At 37.1% G+C, this 26551-nt stretch overlaps 1 protein-coding gene across 1 annotated transcript; it reads right to left on the reverse strand.

Moving 5' to 3' along the window:
- Window positions 1-803: 803 nt before the first annotated feature.
- LOC140237966 (disintegrin and metalloproteinase domain-containing protein 10-like) lies at window positions 804-18629 on the reverse strand. The gene is made up of 14 exons (XM_072317897.1): window positions 18541-18629; window positions 14555-14693; window positions 13783-13907; window positions 11989-12272; window positions 10181-10284; window positions 9151-9274; window positions 7706-7889; window positions 6087-6241; window positions 4736-4916; window positions 3996-4161; window positions 3160-3346; window positions 2212-2305; window positions 1534-1757; window positions 804-1058 (listed from the first exon to the last, which is right to left on the reverse strand). The coding sequence occupies exons 1-14, from the start codon at window positions 18611-18613 to the stop codon at window positions 804-806; spliced, it is 2295 nt and encodes a 764-aa protein (XP_072173998.1). The 5' UTR covers window positions 18614-18629.
- Window positions 18630-26551: the final 7922 nt, after the last annotated feature.

Below are 26551 nucleotides of genomic sequence, written 5' to 3' on the forward strand. Positions count from 1 at the left end.
AGGAATAGGATATGACTACATAGATCTATTATAGGACTAGATTGGCACTTGGCCATTAGACTCTCGTTTGAGGTTATATGTTAGGAGTAGGACAGGTTATTAAGTAAGGCCATGTTTGTCCTGAAATCCATCACTCACCTATCACGAATATTCCTTGATATGTGGCTAAAATTCTCCCAGATTTTTTTTTTCGATCTATCCTGTGTGGTACTCTCCTGTGGTACCATGGAAATGCTGTGTGGTACTGCCCTGTGGTAATGCTGTGTGGTAATGATAGACCTGTGGTACTGTCCTGTGGTACTGTCCCAAAATACCACAGGACAGTTCCTGTGGTACTGTTCTGTGGTACTAGTCCTGTGGTACTGCCCTGTGGTACGTCCCAAAATACCACAGGAATTCCTGTGGTACTGCCCTGTGGTATGTCCCAAAATACCACAGGAATTCCTGTGGTACTGTTCTGTGGTACCGGTCCTGTGGTACTTTCCTGTGGTACTGCCCTGTGGTACTTCCCAAAATACCACAGGAATTCCTGTGGTACTGTCCTGTGGTATGTCCCAAAATACCACAGGACAATTCCTGTGGTACTGTCCTGTGGTACTGTCCTGTGGTACTTTCCTGTGGTACTGTCCTGTGGTACCGTCCTGTGGTAATTACCACAGGAGTACCACAGGACTTTTTCGTAAGGGTTGCTTGGATGTAACAGGTGGATTTACATGACTCCAGCTACGAGTGATAGGATGCATCATCATATCTCTCACCCAGATCCAACTCCCAACTCTCTTCCTCTCTCTTGGCATACCACCTTAAAATGGAGTAGCCCTGTTCTCTGTGACATGGTCAGGGTGCGACTCGATGGGTGGGGGATGCATTCCTGGTGCCATGCTGCCACGGTAACGCTTGCGCTGGAGCTTGACGTAGACGCTGGAGCGGTTCTCGAAGCGTTCCAACTCCTGGTCCCAGGGGTTGTCGGTCGGGATGACTCGGGTACAGAGGACGACAGTTAGAACCATGAGGACCACAATAGCAATAGCAATGATGAGGACCACATACCAGTAGACCTGCAGTAGATGACACCAGTGATGGGGAGGAGGGGGATCGGTGTGAGGCAAGATACATAATGAAGGTTGAGCTAAACTTTAATCTTATATTAAAAAATGCCATCTCAGCTCAGTTAATTCTGGTGGAAATTATATGCTCTTCCCAAGGTCAAAAGAAGTTACGTATACTACATCAGGGTTGAACTTAATTCATCCTCCAATTACAGCATACCATATAACAACAAAGTGTATAGTATAAATGTTGCATATATTGCCAACATTTACAGTGATACTCTACTCTCAACAAGCTCTGGTATAAAAGTAGTTCCTCTTCTCTTTTAACAACACACCTTGAGGTTTACCTTTTATTTTGTCTAATATTTCCATTCCTGCTACTTTTTTTTTTTTTTACAAAGATCACTGCTAACTATGTGCAATTTAGAACTGAATGGTCAAAATCTGAAATGACCCTTGGGATGGCCCTCGGGTGACTCACCGTGATCCACTCTGCGATGGCATCAGTCAGCTGTGGTTCATCACTGTAGAAGAACCTACGGATGATCCTGGCCAGAGGTCCATCCTCGTTAGCCAGTCTACACTCACTGAAACCATCGCAGTATCCCATGAAGTCATTGCAGGGGCTACCAGGGTCCATCATGAGGGGTGTGGACTGGCCAGGGGGCAGGCCAAGGCGGTAGGAGCTCAGACACAGCCCAGTCCCTTTAAAGGGGGGGGGGGGAGGGAGGAGGAGAGAGATGGCAGAAAACTTCATGAACTTTGTTCATCTATATCGGCTCTAAGGGTGCATGAGTGTGTAATTTGGGTGTGTAAGTAGGTCTGGGCTGTGGTTAGATTTTACTCAAAGTGATGGAAAATGAGTGGAAAAGGGAAGTATGTATTTTTTTACTCATTGATTGGTAGTCATGAGATAATCATAGATCAAGCAGTATAGTTTTTCTTTTCACCAGTCTTCATTTGTGCACTCAATCACTGCTGAGCATGCTGTCGGAGATTTTACTGATGCAAAATGTTTTATGCTGACAGAATCCTATATCTTTGTCAATAAAGTTGCTAACCTCACAAACTTTCATCATGATTGTGAATGGAAGACAGGTGAACCATGGTGTGCATACCACATCACTGGCACACATCCATTGAGAGAAGAATGACTTACTTGCATCTTTGCAGCACAAGTCACAAAACTCGACCTCCTCGGTACACTGGCACTCCACACGCTCCTGAAGGAAACACACCGACTTACTGCATTCCTGTGAAAATGGACAGACAGATTACCAGGAAGCTACAAGTTATAATCTATACCATACAGTAAAACCACAAACACTCGCGGGCTGGAACTTTTGCGAATCGCCTCTGGCAGTCAATGCATTGTGTAGACACTCATCACTTTCATGCATGTGAAAATTTTTGTGTAACAATACTGTAAACTTTTAGTGAGGGTTTAATTTTTGTGAATTTTTCAAATCACTGTTGGGCGGTGAATTTAACAACAAGCAATATTATCACAAATGGATGGGCACTAATGTACTTACAATAGCCTTGGTGTCAAATCCCAAAGACAACATCTCATGAAAATGTCTTTGACCATCTCATTCGCAAAAATATCTTTACATGAAGATAGCAGCTTTTATACAGTATACTGGTACAGTGCAAGAAGATGGTAGAAGTGTAATCTTTCTTTTAAGACATATATAGACATACCAAGAAAGGATACTGTTTTGACTTTACTTATCTAAACTGGTCTTCTGACACATTCTTTCATCTCAATGTCAGCGATAAGAGCTCTTAATGGCAGATGATAACAGCAAATTGAACATGGCTTCAACACGGGAAATACTCTAGCAATCATATTCATTTGAATGTCAACAAAACTTTGGGTATTCTCATCATTACCACACTGCATGAAATCGTGTCATCACAGCTTTATTTCACACATTTTTTAATGCATGTGTCCATTTTAGAGCAAAAACAGTGACTACAGGCACATAGAGACAATGTTTCAACTCTAACCCTCCCGAGACCACCACACCTAAAATACTTTCTGGGATTGTATGAACATGTTGCCAATGGGACTGTAGAGACATAAGATTCTTGTTCCACTTACCCCACCATCACACAGCTTCCTACCCCCATCGCAAGGTGTCAGGTCTGCCCTAGGGGTGGGGGTGGGACAATCTACAGAGGAGCCAGAGCACTGGGCAGCACCATGGCATTCATCCATGGCTTCACACTGGTACGAACTCGGCTGATAGTTACAAGTTTCGCTGTTACAGCATGGCCCCTGGGATGGACTGCAAATCAAGAAATCAATTCTCAATTATTCATTCCTTTTTCTATCATTTTATTAAAATCAGAGACATTATTTAGAACTGGTACTTAGACAAAGATTGCTCATTCACCTGATGTCATGGAAACACACATATGCCACTTCACTGACTACAGGATGTATGCAACAAAAACTATTATGCCTGCCTGCATAAATGTTTCAATTCTTTTATTCCCATTCAGTGGGACTTTGTCAACATCTCTTTACTCTGAGCACACAACTCAATCAACAAAATCACTGAACTCATGAATTGATGAAAAAATGCTAGTCATCTATACAAACACACTTGTTGACTATTACTTAGTCAGAACTACAAAGAATTGATTACCCTTCAAACAGGGTCACGTGGTAGGGTATCGACAGGCACCATGGGCCAAGGAGAATCTCTTTTACAGGTGATTAGTCATGCATGGACCAGAGAAGTTAATCCACAAATAATCTTAAAGTTACTGAAACTTTCCCATTTCAATCTCGATTCTTATTGGATTGGCAGTTGCTCCTTATGAGGTAAAATACTAAAAAAAAATACTCCCTGAACAATGAAAGAGGGGTTTCATAAGTAACACAGGTTGCCACGTAATGGGCAAGAGATTTGCTCTTCGCTCCAAACTGACCTGCATTGAGCACTAACAGCCGAGTTCAGTCTGCAGGCATTGCTGGCGGTGTGGTCAGCATTCTGTGCCACACAGCACCGGTCTGTACATTCCTCCTCGTAGCCACAGTCACACTCTTCACCATCCTCCAAGATACCATTACCACAGAACGTGATGTCAGACATCGCTGTATGGATATCACACACAACACAGAGGCAGCTTAAACATTACATGGAAAGGATTCATCACTGTATGAATATCGCTTAAACATGTAAATGAGAGTAGTACATCATTATTTCATTAACGTACATCTAACTTTACAATAAACACAAGAAACTTTATTTGGTGGGGTAACATTACTTCTGTAGATTGAGATGCAATTTACTGTAAAGTTAAATGATTACTTTTTCTATCATATCTCCGCCCTCTTGCATAGTTAAATGCAATCATATACAAGTAAAAAAAAAAAAAAAAAAAAAAGAAGAGAAATCAAACATGTATCAGCCAATCAGAATTGAGTATTCAGAGAATATCTTTGATCTTTTGACTTACCTCAACTGTTATGCAACAGCAGGGGTGGATTCAGGAATTCCGTAAAGGGTAGGCACCTTTACAAAATTAAGAGGGGGGAACAAGCCCTCATTTTTTGTTTCATTTCTTTAGTTTGAACAAAAACATAAAGAGGGGGCGCGCGCCCGCTGCGGCCCCCTCTGGATCTGCCACTGAACAGGCCATGATGAAGCAATATAACCAAAACTTACACTTGAAGCAGTTTGTCTTGCTGAACCTGCTGAAGACTGAGGCCAGGGTGTTAGTGATTGATGTGATGCTACAGCTGGAGAAACGGTCATTGTTGATGCGATCCCCAGAGGAGGAGTGGGAGAACATGAGATAGTTACCAATGTCACCCCCAGGGGAACAGGTTGGTGTCACTGGGTCATGCTGTTTAGAGTGGGGTCATGTGAGAGAAAAAAAGATGTAAGATACAGGCGACTTCTATTACAACAACGTCCTTGAGACCAGCAGTTTTCTTCTATTATACCGGAATTTCAATATAACTGAACAGTAAAGCGTATAAAAATATACATGATAATTTGGGGGTCTGATTTTGTTACTTTAATGAGAGTTTCATTTTAACATGGTTCATTATAAGGGGAGTGCAATGTACAAGCCCTATTTGGCTGTGATTAAACTCACTGAAAACAAAAAAAAGAAAATTAATGAATTAGCCCGGAAAAGCAATACCACTAATTCACCTGCAACATTGCAACATTAATTAGAAGATTCAACAGTTTCTAATAGGGGGCCTTGGCAAATCATACCTTCAGCAACCAGTGGAAACGAAAAAAAAAAAAAAAAAAAAATTCATGCCACACAGAGATTAATGCAGTTCTCACTAAAAAATACCCTGCCTGGATACTAATGTAGATGTCATCTGTGATGCAGTCTTAGGGAGAATGGGAGGCTTTTGGAGACATTGTGACACTTCAATGTAAGGTAGGAACATAGAATTTATCTACCCTCTGCCAGAGTCCAATATCTATCTGTGCACACCTCAAAATAATGCCATACTGTCAAAGTTGACTCCCCAACCATGTCTGAAGGACGAAGAATTCAACCCTAACATCCAAACCCAATGAAAAAAGGGGGTAACTCTCTTTCAAAACTTACAGAATTTAGTTCACATCTCAACTCTGGTTTTCATAGTATTCCAATTAGTACTCACATACAAAATCAACATAGGAAGTAAATGACAAGTATGAAATGATGCTGATTGGGTAAATTGAACTCAATTGTAACATCCTGTACATATAAGAACAAGAAAATTTATCACTTTCTTTAGCCAAATATTGTACCATTATTGACACAGTTTCACATTTGGACTTCAATTAAAAGGGGGGAAAAAAAGACCCCACACATATTAAAGATGTATTGCATCTTATGGGAATATTCAAAATTCAAATGTTGACAGTATAACTGTTGTACAACAATATATCCATTTTGACATTAGAACTAATATACTGTAAATTTGTTCAACTGAGAAACTTTTGCATGGATAGTCATTATTCTAGTCTGTGACTGGGTTTTCCTGAGTCATAGCAGAGATCTCACCTGGGAACCAAAACTGTGGCCAAGTTCATGGGCAAAGGTGAGGTGTGACACGAGAGATGGGACATCGGATTCATAGTTATTTGTCGTCACGATGCCAGTATTGAGTGTCTGGCCATTGGATGTTTGCTTGTCACAAATGCCCCCATTGCTGTTTCCTGGAAGAAAAAGAGAAATTTGACAATTTTCTATCCCAACAGTAGCCAGCATTTGCCGAGACATGTGATCTTATTCTTGCTCATAGATACACTTTGTTGTCATGCATAGATAAATTGCATTTTTTTTAATGACTTACTATGCATGATGTACATATTGCGATATTCTACTTTGATTTATTCTGCAAGTCAAACATCGTTTATGAAATTAAATGCACTGTTTATTATCTCTGCGGTTGAAGATCACAGATTTTTTGCTTGAAAGGTGATCATATATTTCTTTCTTACTATATCTGTGTGATTCTCAATCACAAATTCATGAAAATGTCTTGCATGTCACAATTCTGAAAATAATAAATCCTCCGAAATATACGTCATATACAATATAATGCCACTTGTATATCCTGAAATCAACACTGTGAAATTGACATTCATACAACCTACATACTTCCAAATCATTGCAGGTTCTTAGCCTATAAGATTCTCTCCATCGAGCTCCCTTTCATCAACTTCAGTGTTTAAATCTCCAATTTCTCATGATTAATTCACTTCACACATCTACTGATTTGCCATTTTCACCATGGATGAAAAGACATTTAACAATGAGAGAGATAACACATGTGTTTGTAGGAGATAAACAGATAGATAGAAATATAGATAGATATATAGATAGACAGACAGATAGATAGACAGATAGATAGATAAATGGATAGACAAACAGATAGATAGATAGATAAGTAGATAGATAGATAGATAGATAGATAGATAGATAGATAAATAGATAGGTAGATAGATAGACAGATAGATAGATAAATAGGTAGATAGATAGAGATAGATAGGTAGATAGATAAGTAGATAGATAGGTAGATAGATAGACAGACAGACAGACAGACAGATGGATAGATAGTTGGCGATAGAGTGTGTGTGTGTGTGTACAATTGTCAGAGAGAGCATAGAATATATCCTATTCCTGTGCCTCTTTATTTTTATTTCTACTGAAGCTGACTTACAGTGGTTAAAGGAAGCTAAAACCCAAAGAGAAATGTGGATTGAGTGAAAGCAGCAACATTAGTAGAACACATCGGTGAAAGTTTGTGGAAAATCAGACAATCAATGCAAAAGTTATGAATTTTTAAAGTTTTTGTGTTGGAACCACTGGATGAGGAGACTACTTGAGTTTATGGCATCATGTGTGGACAACAATTATAAAGAAAATATAAAGAAAATCGGGCATGATTTCATTTTTTTAGCATAATGAAAGAGCACTTGACTAATTGCTTTCAAAATGCAGGGGGAATAATTACTATCCTTAACATATGTCAGTATCAAGTTGATGGAATGTGTAATTTTCATAAAAATTGATTTTTTTTTTTTTGGTGAGATTCCCTTTAAGAGACATGGCTGTCAAACATTCCAGTACATTAAAACTGTTCATTTACTCTACACTGTATTCCTGTCACCACTCACTGTTGGATGATGCAATCCAGGCCAGTCCCAAGATTCCGTTGGCAAAGTCTCTGTTGGCAAATGTGTATGAGAGGCAGTATGCATTGAAGTTTCCTGTTGATGCCAGGTCAAGGAACTTTTCCACTCCAATATATTCGTTGCTGAATGGATAGCCGGCAAGCCCGATGTCTTCCTCTGTCCAAACCTTTGAGAGGGCATCAAGGAGACAGGAGTGAAAAGAATTGATAAATCAAATCAAAGACTTAGAGTCTTTCTTAACTACTACCAGATGAGAAGAACATCTGCATCAATATAGAGTGTCCTCAAATAGATGATGAATATTATATTGGCTCACTAACACACTAAAAACCTTAATATGTACAGCACATCAATGTAAAGGTTGCTTGTGAAAATCACTAGGCTTGTGCAACATAAGAACTAAAAGCCGCAGAGTAGATTCTTTCAAATTAATGAATACAGTAACATATTCTTAGCAATGAATACTTTAAAGTGGATTAAAACAACTTGTACACTAGGTCCACAGAGAAAAAGTGGCCATTTACTTGGAAATATTAGCAAATTCTGTATAAATTTCCTATTAAGTTCTCTGCTAAAAAAAAATGGCTGTAAATTCAAATCACCTTAGACTACTATATTCTAAAAGGACTGTACAGATATAAAATTCCCTCCGCAATATTAACAAAGAAGGACCAGGGAAACATTCTTCCTTTCTTGCTTTGTAACATTTGTAATACGTAGTAGACATCATCATTAATAAACACGTCAGCTTGGTAAATATAGAGCATAGAGACCAGTGTTACCAAGATGTTTGATTGACATGTCAAGTTTTGTTAAAGGGTCATGGGTGGAGTGAATGCAGAAATACTAGCAGAACATATTGGTCAAGTTTGAGGAAAATAAAAAAATTGAGCTATACATTTTTGAACTTCCAGTGCCCCCATTACTGGATGAAAAGACTACAACAGTTTGCACTGTAACTGCAGGACTATAAGAAAATGAATTCCACAAAAGTTTTTTTTTTCCTTTGAAATGAAACATATAAATTCACTTGACATATCACTGACATATGTTAAGGGCAACATTATTCCCCTTGCTTTCTGAGAGAGGTAAGTTAAGTGTTCTTGAATTATGCTAGAAAAATGAAAATATGTCAAATTTTCTTGGTTTTCTTAATATTGTTATATTCATATATATACTATTTTTGCATCCGACAATGTCAGCACCAAAAATTTACAAATTCAAAACTTTGGAATGGAATGTCCAATTTTCCTCACACTTCTGTTCTACTAATATTGCTGCATTCACATGTACAATCTACACAGTCATTACAATATATATTTGGGTATCACTCCCCTTAAACAATCAAAATATGATTTTGTTTGTCTACTAAGTGTGTCAATTAAGGTATTGTCTGTTCCTAGATTATCACAAGCAACTTTGCTTACCCTCATTCTCTCCACACTGAATGAAATGTTCCTGAAATCACCAAAGTCTGTGTTGCTGTAGATAAAGCTCGCTGCCTGAACATGCTGACCAATCTGAGTGACCACGGCCTGAATTGACCCATACCTGGAGACAGTAAGATACCATAAGAAATGTCTTGGTCACTTCCAGGAGACTTTTGACAGAGGAACTGACACATATTAAGATGATAAGCAAAACATTCACCATTACAGAATGCTAAAATTTGCAGTCAATTTAAACATATGAAAAAATGTCATTCACTTGACATATTGATATTGTTATTTAGTTATCTTATGAAGTATTACATTGCATTTTATTAGGATCACCAATTATTTGACCAAACTTTTATTAAGGAATGTCAGTGATCAAACATAGCAGGAATCAATCAGTGAGCAAACAACCCCAACTCACTGAATCTTACTAAATACAAAACATTTAGATATTGGGCAACAGCAAAGTGTGAAGCTAATAGAAAGTGGGAGAAAGAGAGAATAAAGGGTGTCACCACACTGTCGGGGCAGTACTGGTATGACAATGTCAGTTTAAGACCAGAAAGGCATGTCAGCATACATTGCAGACACAAAGGAATGTCTTGGAGATGTAAATATTGATTTATCCCTTTCCATTCTCCTTTACACTCCCTTGGCCTTATGTCTCCCTGCCTTTTCCATTTTCTGCTGGGTATATCATCTCATCTACTTCTCACTCAGCAATCCTCTCTACTGCCTTGTTCTATCTCTTCATTTTTTTATATCTCTTGGATGTCCCTTTTCCCTCTTGTCTGAATGTCCGTCCGTCTGTCTACATGTCCAGGGAAAGAAACACCTGAGACAAGAGTCCACCATCTTGCCTGCCTGGATGGCAGCAGGAGTCATTTATAGATTGCTTCTTTCCCTCTCTTTCTGTCTATCTCTCTGTCTCCTTCTCTTTGTCTGTCTGTCTGTCTGTCCATTCGTCCGTCTGTCTGTCTATCTTTCTCTCTCGCTCAAAAAACTCTCACAGCGTACTCACCTTCTGTAAAAAGTATGGTCTGTTTGAATGTAAAGGGAGCATGTCTGGGCATCCTGATCAACCTGACGCTTGCTCCGATGAGGTTCACCTGTCGTCTCTGAGGCCTAGAAAGAAATTGAAAGTCAAGATGAAAATGATTATTTCAAAGAAAATAAAAATGAAAATACTAATAATGATATTCATACCAACAATAACATTGAGAGCAACAGAATATTATTGCAGAGGGGTGAAGATGTGCTTTGACAGATTTTTATCCATTCTCACCCTCTGTAAAAATGCACAGTATTTGTAAGATAACAACCATTTGTAAGATAGCAACTGCTGATTTACATTTTAACAAACATGTCTGAAAATGGAACCAGCCAGAATTTTGAAGCTGCCATCTACTGACAGGTTCAATTCTCATTTGTTCCATATTTTCCGACGTGTTTGTTAAATGTAGATCAGCATTTGCGATTTTACAAATAGTTGCAATCTCAATAATACTGTACATTTGTATAGAGGGCGAGAACTGATAAAAATCTGTCATAGCACAATAACAACAATGACTTCAATTATCATTACCATGGTAGTAGACTTTAATAAGCAGTATCTGAGATATGGAGAAAAGAGTAACATTTTTGGAGTTTTACGTGACCTTAGACCATTTCCCCAAAACTTTTTCATCAGAATCTTTATCTGGTAACACATGTACACATCATGTTCATGAAAATATCTTCAGGCATTGCAAAGCTATTGGAGGGTATAGTGAAATTTCTGAGAATTTGATCTTGACCTATGACCTTTGAACTTGAGCATGCATAACCAAATGAAGACAGGCACAGCTTTGTCCACTCATTAATACATACATATATTATGTCAAGTGTCATTTCGATACCTCAATGGTTCCTGAAGTTACACTGTTCATACAGTTGATCATGGATGGCCTTTAACACCTTTGTGGCAGAGGCATAAAAAACTAGAAAAGCACTTGGAGAGTGCAGCCCTCGCCACACATGCAGCTCACTTCCACCCATAAATGCATACTGAAAATAGCCAAATTTCTCAATGATAAAAAAGCCTTAATTGTGTTTACCTCATCTGCTTCCTGCTGCGCTGCGCCTCGAGCAGAGCATGCGCTTTAGTGCGTGCATGCAAACCACAAATACGCGCAGCTTGAACTCCCAAGTTCATTGACCCTATTTGCCAAAAGATAAAAATCCTTCAAAAATTCATAAAAATTCCCAGATCACTACCAAAATTTAATCATCTCTTCCTTTAGTCATTAACAACTTTTCCTGTAAATTTCATCCAAATCTGTTCACAACTTTTTGAGTTATTTTGCAAACAGACAGACAAACAAACAAACAAACACACAAACCAAGGCCAAAGAAAAACAAAACAAAACATAACCTCCTTGGTGGAAGTAATAATCTTTACTAGGACAGGAATACAAACAGTGATTATAGAACAAAGACAGAAATGATAGTACCAAGTTGACAGCAAAAATGCTCTTGTTTTGTTGTCACAATAAGATGTATCCTCTCATACAAGGGAAATTTTGCTGCAACAAGCAGTCTTTCAAATAACACATCAGATTAATCAAATGACCTTACTCACAAACCAGGGTATGTGTAAATGCATCAACCATTTGTGAATCAGTCAAAGCTTTTCCACATGATGAGTATGTCTGCTGATATGCTTCCATCTATGTTCATAGATTAATGCCTTTGCAGTATGAGGTCAGTATCCTCTCTGGTCTCAAAAGTTTAATCATGACCTTCAGGGACAGCAAACAGCAACAAACAAACAAAAAATATCACACTTACCTTCAAGCTCTCAAGTTTCGCCTCCATTCTCTTCTTGATTTCCCCCCTGACTCCACAGCTTCCATCTCCACCGGTATCTCCTTCTCCTCCTCCTCCTCCTCCTCCTCCCAGACTGGTTGGTAGGACCACATCCTCATCCCTGAAGATAACAGAGTGGAAGTCTGCATCCACTAGGTAGCGATTTGAAGGCTCCACGGAGTAAGACTGCTGCTTTGAAGGAAGGAGGATGCGACCTTCAAACTGACCTTCGTTGACAGAGCCATGGCAGAAAGAATCCTCCTCTCCTACGGATTCAGAATATGACAGTTTCTGCTTCAGGTGCTATATATTATCATCATTTTCATACTTAAAACATCACTGCATGCTAGAGGGAACTGAGGGAATATTGTCAACATTTTCAACATTTGTACCGGTACCAAAAGACTTCCTAGTTTGAAAACAAGATGACGATTACATTCATACTTGGTCTCACCTTGCAACTGTGTCCACCAGCCACACTAACATATCATATCAGATGTCTATCAAATTGTTGTTTTCTTGCTCTTTAGCTGGGAAACAATTTTTTTCTTGTAAAGAACATTACAGATTAGGCAGACATATGAAGTTTTAAAGCATCATTTTACATACAATATTCCATATGCAAGTGTGCTTTATACACAAAGCTTTATGTTAAAGGACAAGTCCACCTTCATATACATAAGGATTGAGAGAATGCAGCAATATTAGTAGAACACACCACTGAAAGTTTGAGGAAAATTGGACAATCTGTTCAAAAGTTACAATTTTTTTTTTAGTATCTGCGCAGTCACTGCTGGATGAGAAGACTACTACAGTGTATGATGTCACATGCATACAACGATATAACGTCGCTGAGGCGACAAGACCTCGTATCTACAAAATGTCAAATGTTCAGGAGAGCAAAAAAACATGGCAGCCAAAGCACTGTATCCAATGGGATTGACATCCCTTTGACATGCCGTGGTGGCTTCATTTTTGGGGTAAGACATCTAGGATTCAGACAGGACATATCATCACTTAACTGATTATCTGACCATTAATCCAAAAAAGTCATTTTCACCAAAATTGCAGATAAGTACAAGGTTTTGTCACCCAAAAAAGTCATTTTCACCAAAATTGCAGATAAGTACAAGGTTTTGTCACCCCAGCGACAAAAAGGAAAATAAAAAGAGAATTTCACAAAACTTTACTTTTTTAATATAGTGCACATTTCTTTGACTTGTTACTGACGTATGTTAAGGGTAATATTATTCCTCCTGCCTTCTGAAAGAGAGAAGTCAAGTGTTCTTTTGTTATGCAAGAAAAATGGAAATATGTTGATTTTTCTTTATTCTTTCTTTATATCATTGTACACACGTGACATCACAAGCTACAGTAGTCTTTTCATCCAGCAGTGACTGTGCAGAAACTTCAAAAATTCATAACTTTTGAATGGATTGTCCGATTTTCCTCAAACTCTCACTGATGTCTTCTACTATTGACTGCATTCACTGAACCCACATGTCTATGAAGGTGAACTTGTCCTTTAAGTTATCTTTTTAACAAGAGGTTTTGTGGTTACAACATATGGAGTTCCCGAGTATCAAAAGAAAAGAGGGATATCTGATTACATGCTTTCTATCCAAATAATAATCCAGTACATCGTTATGTCATTATACAACGTATGTAATGATACCACTAATGAATCAAAATTTAACGCAAAAATAAAAGGGAGAGAGAAATAACAGGAAATGAAACAGCCTCAGTGAGGGAGACAGAGATCTGAAAAGTACATACCGATGAGTTCACCAATGTACATTGGTAGGTCTGCAAAGCCATAGGGCACCTCCCCTTCTGAGGTAACCACCGTTAGCTCTCGCCCAAACGTTTCCGTGTCACGACGTAATCTCACGTGGAAATCCCTATGACGAGAAAAGCATGACAGGGAAAAGTTTCTAGACTAGTATGGGTTCTCAACTAATTTATTTCTGCACATTTGATGCCTGCATTATTCCTTGCGATCATATTACTGTGTTTATAAGGAAATGATAACATCATGCTAAATATGCCTTTTTTCCTTCTCATGTTACACCTCCTTACTGAGTGACTTAGGCTATCACTTCAAGCGCATGCAGACCAGAAATTAGGATGTGCAGAAGAGCACTCGGAGATGGAAACACATACACAACACACAAATTCCTGTGGCCAGGAGAAAGTGAGGATGGGAGGAAAGAGTGAATGATACAAGTATCACGAAAGAGTATTATTGCAAGGGATAGATTACACAATATCATTCCATGTTTTTAGCCAGGGTCCAGACTCTTTAATCTTATGAAAACAGGATATTATCAACCAATTTATCAATTGACCAATGATGGTATGACAAAAATTAAATACCTGGTACAGGGTTATGATTGCATGTTATCTTCAAGAAATGACTGTTCTAAAGGCAATTATAACCAACTTTGAAAACTCATCTGGAAATGTTGAATCCTAAAATCAAGAAGATAATTTGGATCTAGCCTGAAGAAGTAAAGGTCTTAAATGTAGTGAAGGGCATTTACTGTACCTTCCATGGGCACTGAACTTGATCTCCACTGCACCTTGTAACCCAGTTGACCTTGCCACTCTCCTGTGTTGCTGATGAACCTGGGTCCTATCGTAGTCCAAACCCTCATAGTGCCTTATATCATCTCGCAATTTTAATCCTTCAAAAAAAAAAGTTAAGTAAAGGTTATGAAATGAAAGTACAACAGCAGCATGCAATCAAAATGAGGAACCTTCATGTACAGATACAGAACACTAACAAAGTTAGCTGAATTTTTAGACATGGACTATTACTCCACAGAATTTGCTAGTGAACACTTTATATGATTTGTGAACCACTAGAACATTCATTAATGCCTCAATTATGTGGGGTGGGATGGTTTGAGGTTTCCTGTTTTTGGGATGTCATTCGAGTGGCCCGTTGCATAAAAGTTACAATTATGGTAACTTTGCCATCCGATGGTAACTACCATGGCAACAATACTCAACAGCCAATCAAAATCAAGAATTCCATGGAAGTTACCATTGGATGGCAAAGTTACCATAATTGTAACTTTTATGCAACGGGCCCCAGAAAAAGAATATGACATCGCTTTCCAACTAAATCTAGAAGAATCCAAAAGTAATGGGATATACTGGTCAGTGGTTTGGGCACAGGTAGTATAAACTAATTATGAATTTACAATTAAAATCTATAACAACAATGTCAATTAGAAAGTTATCCAGTGATTCAAGTAAGTACAAAGGTCTTCAAAATGTTTCAGTCATGCAGAATAAGGTACAAGGCATTTTCTTGTGATGACTTAAAACCCAATAATGAATTACTAGGAACCCAGTCTTTAAAGATAATTCAGAAGTGAAAATCTGCAGAAGTCAAGCACAGACCTATTAATACTCTCCATCATGGTATCTACACTGTAGATCAATGTTGATTTTTGTGCCTTTGCTGCCAAGAAAATATGGAGTACTTTTGCCCGTAAATGGCCACTCCAATTTACCTTTTCTTTGTGATATGAGCCAATATTGGTGTTTTAAGGGGCCTTCTACAAGCAGGGAAGTGATGACATTCCCATACAAACAAATCAGACCTAACATCAAATTAACACACTTTACCACACACACAAATAAAAAGAACTTATGATGGACAGATAAGACAATTTCCTGCCAAATAACCAAATAGGCAGCTCCATGCATTGACTTTTTTTTTCTGATTTATACTGCTGTATGATAATCTGTTTCCTTCATGCTTCCTTATCAGTCAATAAGATGATATCAAATAAGCTTGGTTTTGATTTTCCCACTAAAAGGGTTTCCATGTGACAACTTGTAAATTCATAATCTAGAAAATAAGCTTAGTGTCTAGCAATGTTAAAACTGTATTACAAATTTTGACGTGGTCATGTTTCCCTAAGATGATCAATTTCAAAATCCATCTGGCAGATACCTGTCATGTGCATGAAATTCAAGGCATGACACTAACTTTTTCTTTTTGGTGGCTCCACAATGAAATATACCTTTTCTGAACAAGTGGTGGCCCAACATCTATTTCTGGTGGCCCAAGGCAACTGGACCACCACTCATGTCAAGCCTTAGAAATTATTGGAAATAATATTACAACATATTCATTGTACTTGCATTGACCTTAAAACGGGTCTAGGGCAATTACCCCCTGGGCAATTTCCCCGGCCCCTTCCCCTTACCCTGACCCAAATCCCAATCCTGATCCTAATCCTAACCCTAACCCAAACTCTATACCTTAAACCTAACCGTTACTCTAACCTTATCACTAACCAGTATTTAGCCGGGGGTAATTGCCTTTGGGGGGTAATTGCCTGATACAGTATGGTACAAACACTTTTCATATCCCAATTGCTATCAATAGTAATGATAAGAATACACTGTGCATTATAGTTGGTAGCAAATGCCAAGATTAACTGATTTCAAGAATATAATGAAAATATTTTTAATCCCATATTTGTATCTATGGCATGTTCAAGAACATTGCCCCATTGGAAGATTGAACAACTACAATGTACAATATTGACACAAAGTACATTTACAATCAATGGTGCGAGTCATGCTGAAAGGTTCACTTGGTAGCAGTTTGATATTTGTTTTGCATGAGGGATGAATCACAAGCTCTTTATTCCAGTGTGTGACACAAACAATGTACCATGGAACATGTATGTGTGCTGGGGTGGGGAATATTTACTCTAACAGATAGACATTGTTATCAAATTTCTATGATTTTTTTTTTTTTGATGGGCAGTGATGTCTAAACCAGCATATAATACTTCTTGTGAAATGCTGCTCCATGTTATAGCTCAACATAAAGTGAAATATAAAATTACACAGACTTATTCAATGTTTTACTAACTTTTTTATATAACTGATTCAAATAAGACTTCAAATAATCTACCATTTTTGTACTAGAATCCTCTCTGCTTAAATCACAGATAACTTGAACATAAAGAGGCATTACACATGAACTGCAGACTCGTGTTACATTGTACATGCACACACACACAATTTGTTATAAGGTAAATCTCAAATTTTACAATAAAGTGTGATCATAATTTACCTGGTACATAATCGTCAGAAAATCAAGTACGAGTATACTTAAAATGAATTCAAACCAATATCATTTTCTTTTTCTTTTTTTTTTTCTTTCTTTAGGGATACTTCAAGATTTAATTTTACCACTACATGTATACCAGTCACAGCTTAGAATGAAACACAGATGTCAGTTGGTTTACCCTGGTGCAGAAAATCAGTGTTATGGCTGCAAATACAATATCAGCTTTGATCAGATATAAAATAACTTCATGCATTTCACTAGTACATGTAGTTCATTAATGTGTTCAATGTAAATCTTTTTATTTGATATGTATACAATGTTACCCTTTATAGAGAAAACAGGGTTTTTAAGGAAGGAAATAAAATTTAAATTCAAAACAAATTCAAAAGACAAAGGGACTTTTTTTTCTGTTTTTTTTTTTTTTTTTGGCTATGCGGGTGGGGGGGGGGGGGGTGGGGGTGATTCCGCCCCATGAGATCTTGACCATCGGTGGTGCTATCACGACAAAATTTGACATGTGTAATCCACAAGACTATGTTGTTAAATTTTTCGAATTATCAGTATCTAATTCTCATAAATCAATTATGCAAATTAAGCCAAGTTTTTATTTTAGCTTGTTGTAAATAGTACTGTACAAACTGTATTAAAAAAAAAAAAAAACCACTGAGAGTCTAATTTTTGGTTTTATCTATTTCAACATATTAAACAATTGTAAAGCAAGCTACCCATGAATCGACCATAACGCCGTCCAAAATTCAACCACCAGCTGCATAAATAGAAACATATTTTTTGTGCATGGTCGAACCTGGGGCATAGGACTCCAATGGGAGGTTGAACCTTGGTGCAGTTGCTTTACATCATAAAAACTTCCAAAAGCCATTTCAATTTGTATGTATTTGTTACATATGCAATTTGTTACAAATGTGTGTTACCTTTTTTTTTCACTTTTGTGTTTTCTTCATTTTTTCTTTGGAACTACAAGTAGTTCACTGACAACATTTCTACCATAATCAGAACAGAATCAATAAATCATTCTTGTTTATCTTTTTTTTAAAGACTTGGTAATAATAACATTTCACCATGTTCTACAATCTGATTTCTGACATTAGTAAGATCATTCTTATTGTAGTAAAACAATGTTACATGATAGCAAGCAACAACTACTATCAGTTGACAACAGCTAAGCATGAAGAATACATCTCAAAATGTCATTGATTGATTTATATTTAGAGTTGAGACTCAATCCAAAGCATTTGATAGCAGGTCCGCTTGCACTTGCAGACAAATTAAGCAACACATGGGACTACACGATATGCTCCCAGTTCCCTCCCATTTTGTTCATACACTTTCAATATGAAAGTGGGGACGCCATCCACACCACTGGTGCTAATGTTGTCAAAGAAAACCAAATTGAAGGTTAATTGACATACCTGAAGAATGTGATAGGAATAAGAGAAGAGATGACAGAGCAAGAACGATGATCCTGGGTGTGTCCCAATCCATGTTTCTTCTGTGCTCTGCTTTCCAAATATCCCGAAAGCTGATGTTCTCCCAGCTTCCCCGGTACCTTTCAGCTGCAAAAATTTACGGTCTCTTGCTTGATTCGGGGTGTTCAATACCAGCGGAGGTGTGCGTTGCAATACATTGGTAGCGTAGGTGGTAGACATAATGGGCGCCACGCTCCGACGCCCAACCTCATACATGTAGAAGGTGAGGGCTACTTCTACGCTTGATTCTCTCGGAATTGGATTGTAAGTAACCACCTAAGCATGAAAGTCTATTGTAAGCCTGTTGACAACGCCCTAGGTTGAACGTTCAGTTCGTTTTCGACCCGCTCAAGTTGACGGACGAAGCATAGCTTTGATAAATGTCATTGATTGTGTTTACGTTTAAATCCCCCTTTCTCTTTATTTAATGTCTCTTTGTGATTACACATGTAATGGGGCCTATATAAAAACATAATCATTCATGAGCAGAAGAAAAGATTAGTGCTAGTATATTAGACATTATTCTTTCCTATCTTTTATTTTTGTTTTAACTTTCGGGCAGCTCTCGACCCTTGTATCTGTCCTCTAAAGATCTCTTGATACAGGCCAAGAATTATGAGAATCAGAGTACATGATATTTCTTGCATAGTGTTTATAATGAATGTATTATATACATAATATATATATATATATATATATATATATATATATATATATATGAAGAGTTTGTTTGCAAAAACCGATAAGTCCATATTTGCCAAATGGAGATATCTGCGATTAAAGGTCAAGAAAAATAAAGAGAATAATAAGAAATTTTTTGCTTCTTTAGACCATAACTTCAAAAATGTACCTTTATAATTATGTAGTGACCAATATATCATTTAAAAGGTATTATTTTGTACTTTATGACAGAGATCTTACTTCAAAATCTTCGAAAATGGACTTATCGGTTTTTGCAAACAAACTCTTCATATATATATATATATATATATATATATATATATATACATAGAGAGAGAGAGAGAGAGAGAGAGAGTCAGACAATAACAAAGTTGAAGAAGACCGAAGATCGAAAGCTTCCCACCAGCCGGCTTCCTGCAACATCTTTTGTCATCATTATACATTGTCTCGACTATAATTCTTCCTAAGATGACAGAGGCGTACGGTACGAGTATCAGCATCATCGCACTGTGACTATATATATATATATATATATATATATATATATATATATATATATATATATATATGTATATATATATATATATATTTATATATATTTATATATATACATACATAATTATATATATGAAGAGTTTGTTTGCAAAAACAGATAAGTCCATTTTTGAAGATTTTGAAGTACCGTCTCTGTCATAAAGTACAAAATAATACCTTTTAAATGATATATTGGTCACTACATATAAAGGTATGTTTTTGAAGTTATAGTCAAAAGAAGCAAAAAAATTTCTTGTTATTTTCTTTATTTTTCTTGACCTTTAATCACAAATATCTCCATTTGGCAAATATGGACTTATCGGTTTTTGCAAACAAACACTTCATATGCTTACGGACAACAAAACATGTAAACAACCAAGATAAGCATGATAAGGTGCTTTAAACGAAACAACAACTATCTTTATTTAAACTTTAAAAAACTGGAACTACGAATACGAACTATTCTTTTCAAGATGCTTGGATAATATAAATTGGAAATTTCCGTTTAAAAGAAAACACATACGAACAAATATGATAATTATTAAGAGACAGGAGGTGCGTGGTGGAGTTATATACCTGGGTCTCGGGAAACGGACATAATATCTTTGGACATGGTATTCTCTCCCCCCCCCCCCCCCCATTGTAAAGATTAAGAAAATACTGTGAATTTTCAGTTTCATCATTTTCTTTACTTTTTTATTTCTGGATTACTCATACTAAAATTTCTTCCTTTATCGCAAACAAAAGAAATTATAACATTACACATATCAAACAGTATTATTCTACTATTGAACAATCCGTATAATACAATATACTTACATTTTCATGCATCAGGTCATGATAAGTTTTATAAAAGAATAAAATTACATTATATAGTATATGAATGAAAACCAAATGACTCGGGTAGAAAAAAATCATAAAAAAGGGGTGTATTTGTGCGTGCGAGTTTGTATCTGTACGTGTATTCGTACATACTTCGAATGCACTTGAATATCGATAGTAATATAGGTTTGACAGAAACATGATTTACATCAACATAATACGTGAGGAATTATACAATCTGTTGTTGCTCTGACAAAATTGGCACCAGCGTTTATACAAACATTACCGATATAAGATGTGGTATTGTAGATATGAAATATTGTAATCAATGTACGATTCTATATACCTGCGATTACATTAGTGTGGTGACTTTTATTTGCCAGTTTGCTGCTGTGTAAATGTGTTGGACAATGCAAAACCATACTCAAGCTAGATAAGAATTATTGAAGAACATGAGGACGTGTAACACAACTTTCGAGAAACATATCAAACTTCTATGAAAAACATTTACCATGGACAGAGAATTTTTACTTTAAAAAATATGGTGATGAACTATTCTATGACCAAGAAAAAAATTAAGTTTGATAAACATCAATATTATCATTTATGAAACATCAATATCATTATTTATCGCTTTATTTTTACTTATTTCATACTGCAGGGTTGGCCTGTCCAGTTTTGTAAGACTGCTTTGCAAAGGCGCCCCGCAGCAAAAACGAACATCATTCTACATTAAAATACAAAAATACAATTATAGGAAACGTTGTAAACTACATACAGCTAGAGTTGATTAATGATGTATACGCAGACACATAGCTATAAATGTATTATTATACAATATTACTGTTACAAATCAATTAAAATACTACATTATATGGCTTTGCATAGTTTTTAATCCATAAAGGTATGTACATGTTTGGAGTGCAGCACACCTTTGTGGAGATCAAAAGTTTTATATCAGTAATCATTTCGATCTGCAAACCTTATACGTTTAAAGTAGACACATTCAGTAAAGGAACCAAATACACGCAAATTCAATGTAATTTTCAAAGTCTATATACAAGTTTGGTCACCATACGACAGCAACACAGTTTTGTGTCATTTTGCAGAAAAAAAAAAATCTTATCGCGGGATGTGTGTCTGTGTGTGTGTGGTAAACCACTTCATTCATGTTTACGTCAAAGATAGGACATTTTAAGCAGGGTGCTACATAACTTTGTTTTTAGCCGCTCTCCAGATTTCAAATTGTTGCAGAACATTTGCCCGAACATGAATTTTACTTTTTTTGAAATGAAATTAGAATGTGTTACATCATTCATTGTCTTTGGGCATCTGCATCATGGTTGACTTCATAGGTTTGAAAGGGGGAAAATGAAACAAAAAATTGGCTTTAAAACTTTTTGCTTGCCCAATTCTGGCAATTTTTCTCATTGTTCCAAAACACTTGCCCGACTTTGATTTTCACTTGCCCCGGGCAATCACGCAAGCGCTACGTAGAATCCTGCTGTAGATTTTATTTATTTGTCTGTATTTGCTGGATTTGCAGATGTCTCTGTCGCCTCCATTGGTTCTCCCTCGTCTGTGCAATTACTGTAGACGTGTATCTCCGACTGTCTATCCGTCGCCTCCATTGGTTTTCCCTCTTCTGTGCAATTACTGTAGACGTGTATCTCCGACTGTCTATCTGTCGCCTCCATTGGTTTTCCCTCGTCTGTGTAATTACTGTAGACGTGTATCTCCGACTGTCTATCCGAGTCTTCCAATGTGGGTTTTCCAGGGAGGCCATCACTCACCTTATCGTTATGTCCGTCTTCCAGCGCTGGTTGGGGAGGTTTCTCTTGACAGGTATCCGGAAGCACGAAACCTCGATTGAGCCTGTCGTACGGGCTGGTCGTGATATCCGACTCGGACTCATGTCGGCTTCGACTAACCGAAGCATTATTTTCCGGTTTGCATTGAAGAGTCTCCTGTACAGTTTCATACAAGTGGTCGACAATCAGAGGAGGGGGAGTGCTGTTCGGAGATTGGTGTAAAGTTGCAACGACCACATTGTTGTTTCCACGTCTTTTCTCATCATCCACGTGTACAGCGCCATCCATTTTCTCGCCATCCTTTAAACTTCCCATTACTTCAGGTGCTTGCTTGGACCCACTGCTTTCAGCGGTTTTCTCGCGGCAGAAGTAAAGGGGATTTTCCACGCATATTTCACTTTCCACCGGGTTGTCATCCACTCTGCCTATATACAGACAACCAGAATACAACAGTAATATATTTTTTTTTAATTCAATTCAATTCAATTCAATTCATTTTATTTTCATACTTCTCATTTATGAACATTACAACAGAAACCAGACAAGTTCTTTTACCTTGTGAACAATGTGCAGAAAACAAACAATATACATGGTGATAATACAGTAATTACATGTAATGATAACTGGTCAAAATCGAAATCGAAATGGGGTTGATCAAAGAGAAGTATGACGGGACCTACATGAAAGCTAGCTTGTTTGGCTGTAAGCCCCGAGTAATCAGTGTTTGTGAAAAAGAAACGGAGAACGGATAGAAGATAAGACCAGAATGATGATGTAAGTTTGCCAATTTATGTGATAAAAAAGAAGAAAAAGAAGAAGAAGAAAAACAAACAAACTATACTTTAATATGAGCTTACTGTGACCGAGCCATCATTATTATAAAGCCTACTTTGGTATATATACTATAAACTATTGTTGCATTAAAACTATCACCAGGATATGACTAGTAAGACACAAAAAGTAACATGTACAGCTATTAAGCCATTTGGTGCCTGCCATCAAGCTCTGCATAGAAAGTTAGAGAGGGGTAGAGGGAAAGAGGAAGAGAGGGAAACGAAGTAGAATGTGGAATTGCTAATGATGAATTCAGAGAGCCTGATGGCAAGACCCTAAATGGAATCTGCAACGTGTTGACAAAATGTTTGATTGGACAATAACATACCACAGTATTTCATTGTTCCATATTCATTGGAACATATTCATTGTTCCATATTCCATATTTCAAAGAATTCCATTTAATGTAAGAGAAAAGTACAACAAACACAAGGAAACGTGAGTAACGCGGTGTAAAAATAATGCTGAACGCACTCAAAAGTAAGCAGAGCAAGTAGAATGTATACTCCATGTGTGAATATATTCATATATAATTATGTAATATACGTGTTTATTATCTATATACATTTATAATTCTTAGCTTTACCCAATATGAAAATTATCTAAGATGTGTTATGTTAACTTCTTGAAAACTGCTACTTATGCATTAGAAATTTATTGCCTATTAGACTTCAATTTCAGTCATATTTCAGTTAAGCAAAACAGTCAACTCACACTTAATTGACTATCGACTAGCAAACTACATAATTTTGTTCCCTGCACTCCCTAATAAATCTACATGATACACGGTGGTCCAGATTTCCTTCCTGGTGATATGCTAATCTTCCTTCCTTCATGACATTTGAGAATTTTATCACTCGCATATCCATTAACAGATTTCAAGAATACTCCTATAACTCTGTATTTTAAAGAGTACGTCAGAATTTAGGTGTTGTTTGAAGGTTTGTTCGCCGACTTCGTTCTTCTTTTTGGTTTCATGAATCTTCACTTCTCTCTCTTATCTCCATGATTTTCCAACCTCCTCCCTCTTCCTATTCCCTTCTATTTCATCTTTCTCCTCCTAAAGATGTCCGAACATCTTACTTGATTCTCACTCTATTCTTCCCTTACCACACTCTCTGTTCCCTTCTCTACCATCTCCACTAGTGCAACTTCAACTTCCAGCCCATTACTGTCCTCTACTCTTCACTTTTTGCCCTCCTTACAACCCCTATATGTCGCCTCAATCTTCAATTCTCTTCTTCCGAGGCTCTTCTTCTGTCAAGCAACGATCCAGTTAACCCTAACTTACCTGGGGGGTGGGGGGGGGGCATAATGACCCCCCCCCCCTCAACACTTCGCGCGATATCTCCGCAACGCGAGAACCCCTCCACACGGCGATTCATGACAATTTACCTTGAAGCCTCGCGCAACTTTTAAGACCAAATCTGCGACGTCCGGGTACGCAGTTCCAAAGATACACAACATTATGTAAGTGCATGTCAGACCCAAAATTGCTCAAGAACGTGATTTTGTGTACAAAACCAATGCAAATTGGGTTTCTATCTTAAATTCATAATTGTATCATGCATTATTTTTACTTTTAGTGATTAAAAACAATCAATTTTATGTTTCTTATGATTGAAATTGTGTCGCCAACAATTCCCATTGAAAAAAAAACAATAAAAAACAAAAAGTAAAAAAACAAGGAAATACATAGGAAATTATAAAAACAATAAAATACATAAGAAATGAAAATTGATACCATTTTTTCCACCTAAATTTAATCAGAATTCACCAAAGAGTCTTCAAGCAAAAATTTTTGAAGTTTGGGGGCTTTATTTAATGATTTACAGACAAATTCTAATTTTATGCATAAATTAACATAATTAATTCATATAAAATAAAAGAGAGTGATTTATTGAAATTTATCTACACAGCCTAATAGATTGCATCATGAGTCACTCGCGTGTCAATTTTCGCAACGAACGCGCGATCCGCAGCCGCCCCCCCCCCCCCCGGACTTTAAGCTCACAAAATAGCCCAGGTAAGTTAGGGTTAAGGACTGCATACACATGGTGTCACCGTAAACCTTTCTCCCTCACGTCAGAATTTATTTTTGAAGATGCCGGGTGACATTTGATCAGGAACAACTTGTCTGTTCTTTAATGTAAAGCAAGCTACTAATGATATCCACCATCTTTTGTTATTCTGACCTCCATTTCGTTTATTCTCTCATTTTACTTAAATAATTTATGTAATTATATCATGTTACTTTATTTTCAGATTTTATCACTTCGTTAAAGTAAAATTCATCTTAGTGGGTATTTATACACATATTCTTGTGTTGAAGACAATGTTTGGTAAAATTTTGTTGTAGTTTTTTTTTTATTATTCAACAAAAGAAAAGAAAAGAAAAGAAAAGGGGGATCCCATAGAACATAATATGCCCCAGCCATCAGTACTGATGTCAAATCAAACAATGTTATAAACAGATCAAACGAAATTATTATTACTATGCTAATATAATATCTCAATAGAGGAGGTATGATATCCACCTCATGCATGTAAAGTGATCTGGAAGTACTTTTTGACCATCAGCGTGATTGTAATAAACCGTGATTGGAGCACAAAAAATTATCATCGCCTATCTTTATTCAGCATATTATTTATGTAGTTTAATTCAACTAATAGTATCAACCTAATTAATACAGCAATTGCTAAAGAAAAGAAGTTGAGTTTGCAATATTGTACTGGTTACTCCTGAAAACAATGTTCGGGTGCAAAATGAGAGTAGCAGTATAGCAAACCTCAATTCATGAGATTGGAATTATTAGGGAGCTTTAGATTTGCGATGTGGACGATTGCATTGGCCGTTCTCTTCTCTCCCTGCGTTGTGACGTTGCAAAGAGAGATTACGCGAGGACGTAACACTTTACCGATAAAAAGTAAAATGGCGCCTCCATATGAAAATGATCAGTGCATCAAAATAACTCTCTGCGTCGCGAATTGAGCGGGCGCAAAAATAGCCCAGTGCCCTGTTGCATAAAAAGATGCCATCAAACATAAGTCAGGTATCAGCCAATCAGAACCGAGTAATCAGAGACTTATGTTTGATTTTCTGACTTATGTTTGACGCTATTATGCAACAGGGCTCAGAACGCGTAGTGAAACTCAGACGATGCGAGATATAAATACAGATCGATTTTGGTAAGCTATTTTGCGCATGTGCAGAACAGGGTTTTTTTTTTTTTTTTCACTGAACGTCCGCTTCACGAAAATATAATGCTCCC

The sequence above is a fragment of the Diadema setosum genome, chromosome 14 (assembly GCF_964275005.1).
Source record: "Diadema setosum chromosome 14, eeDiaSeto1, whole genome shotgun sequence".
NCBI lineage: Eukaryota > Metazoa > Echinodermata > Echinoidea > Diadematoida > Diadematidae > Diadema > Diadema setosum.

What these genes read in the sequence shown, in the direction of transcription:
- LOC140237966 (XM_072317897.1), bottom strand. Translation starts at nt 18,613, where the DNA reads ATGGATTGGGACACACCCAGGATCATCGTTCTTGCTCTGTCATCTCTT. An exon ending in ATTCCTATCACATTCTTCAG is followed by an intron (nt 14,694 to 18,540) that starts GTATGTCAATTA and finishes TTTTTTTTGAAG; the next exon opens with GATTAAAATTGCGAGATGAT. An exon ending in AAGTTCAGTGCCCATGGAAG is followed by an intron (nt 13,908 to 14,554) that starts GTACAGTAAATG and finishes TTCTCGTCATAG; the next exon opens with GGATTTCCACGTGAGATTAC.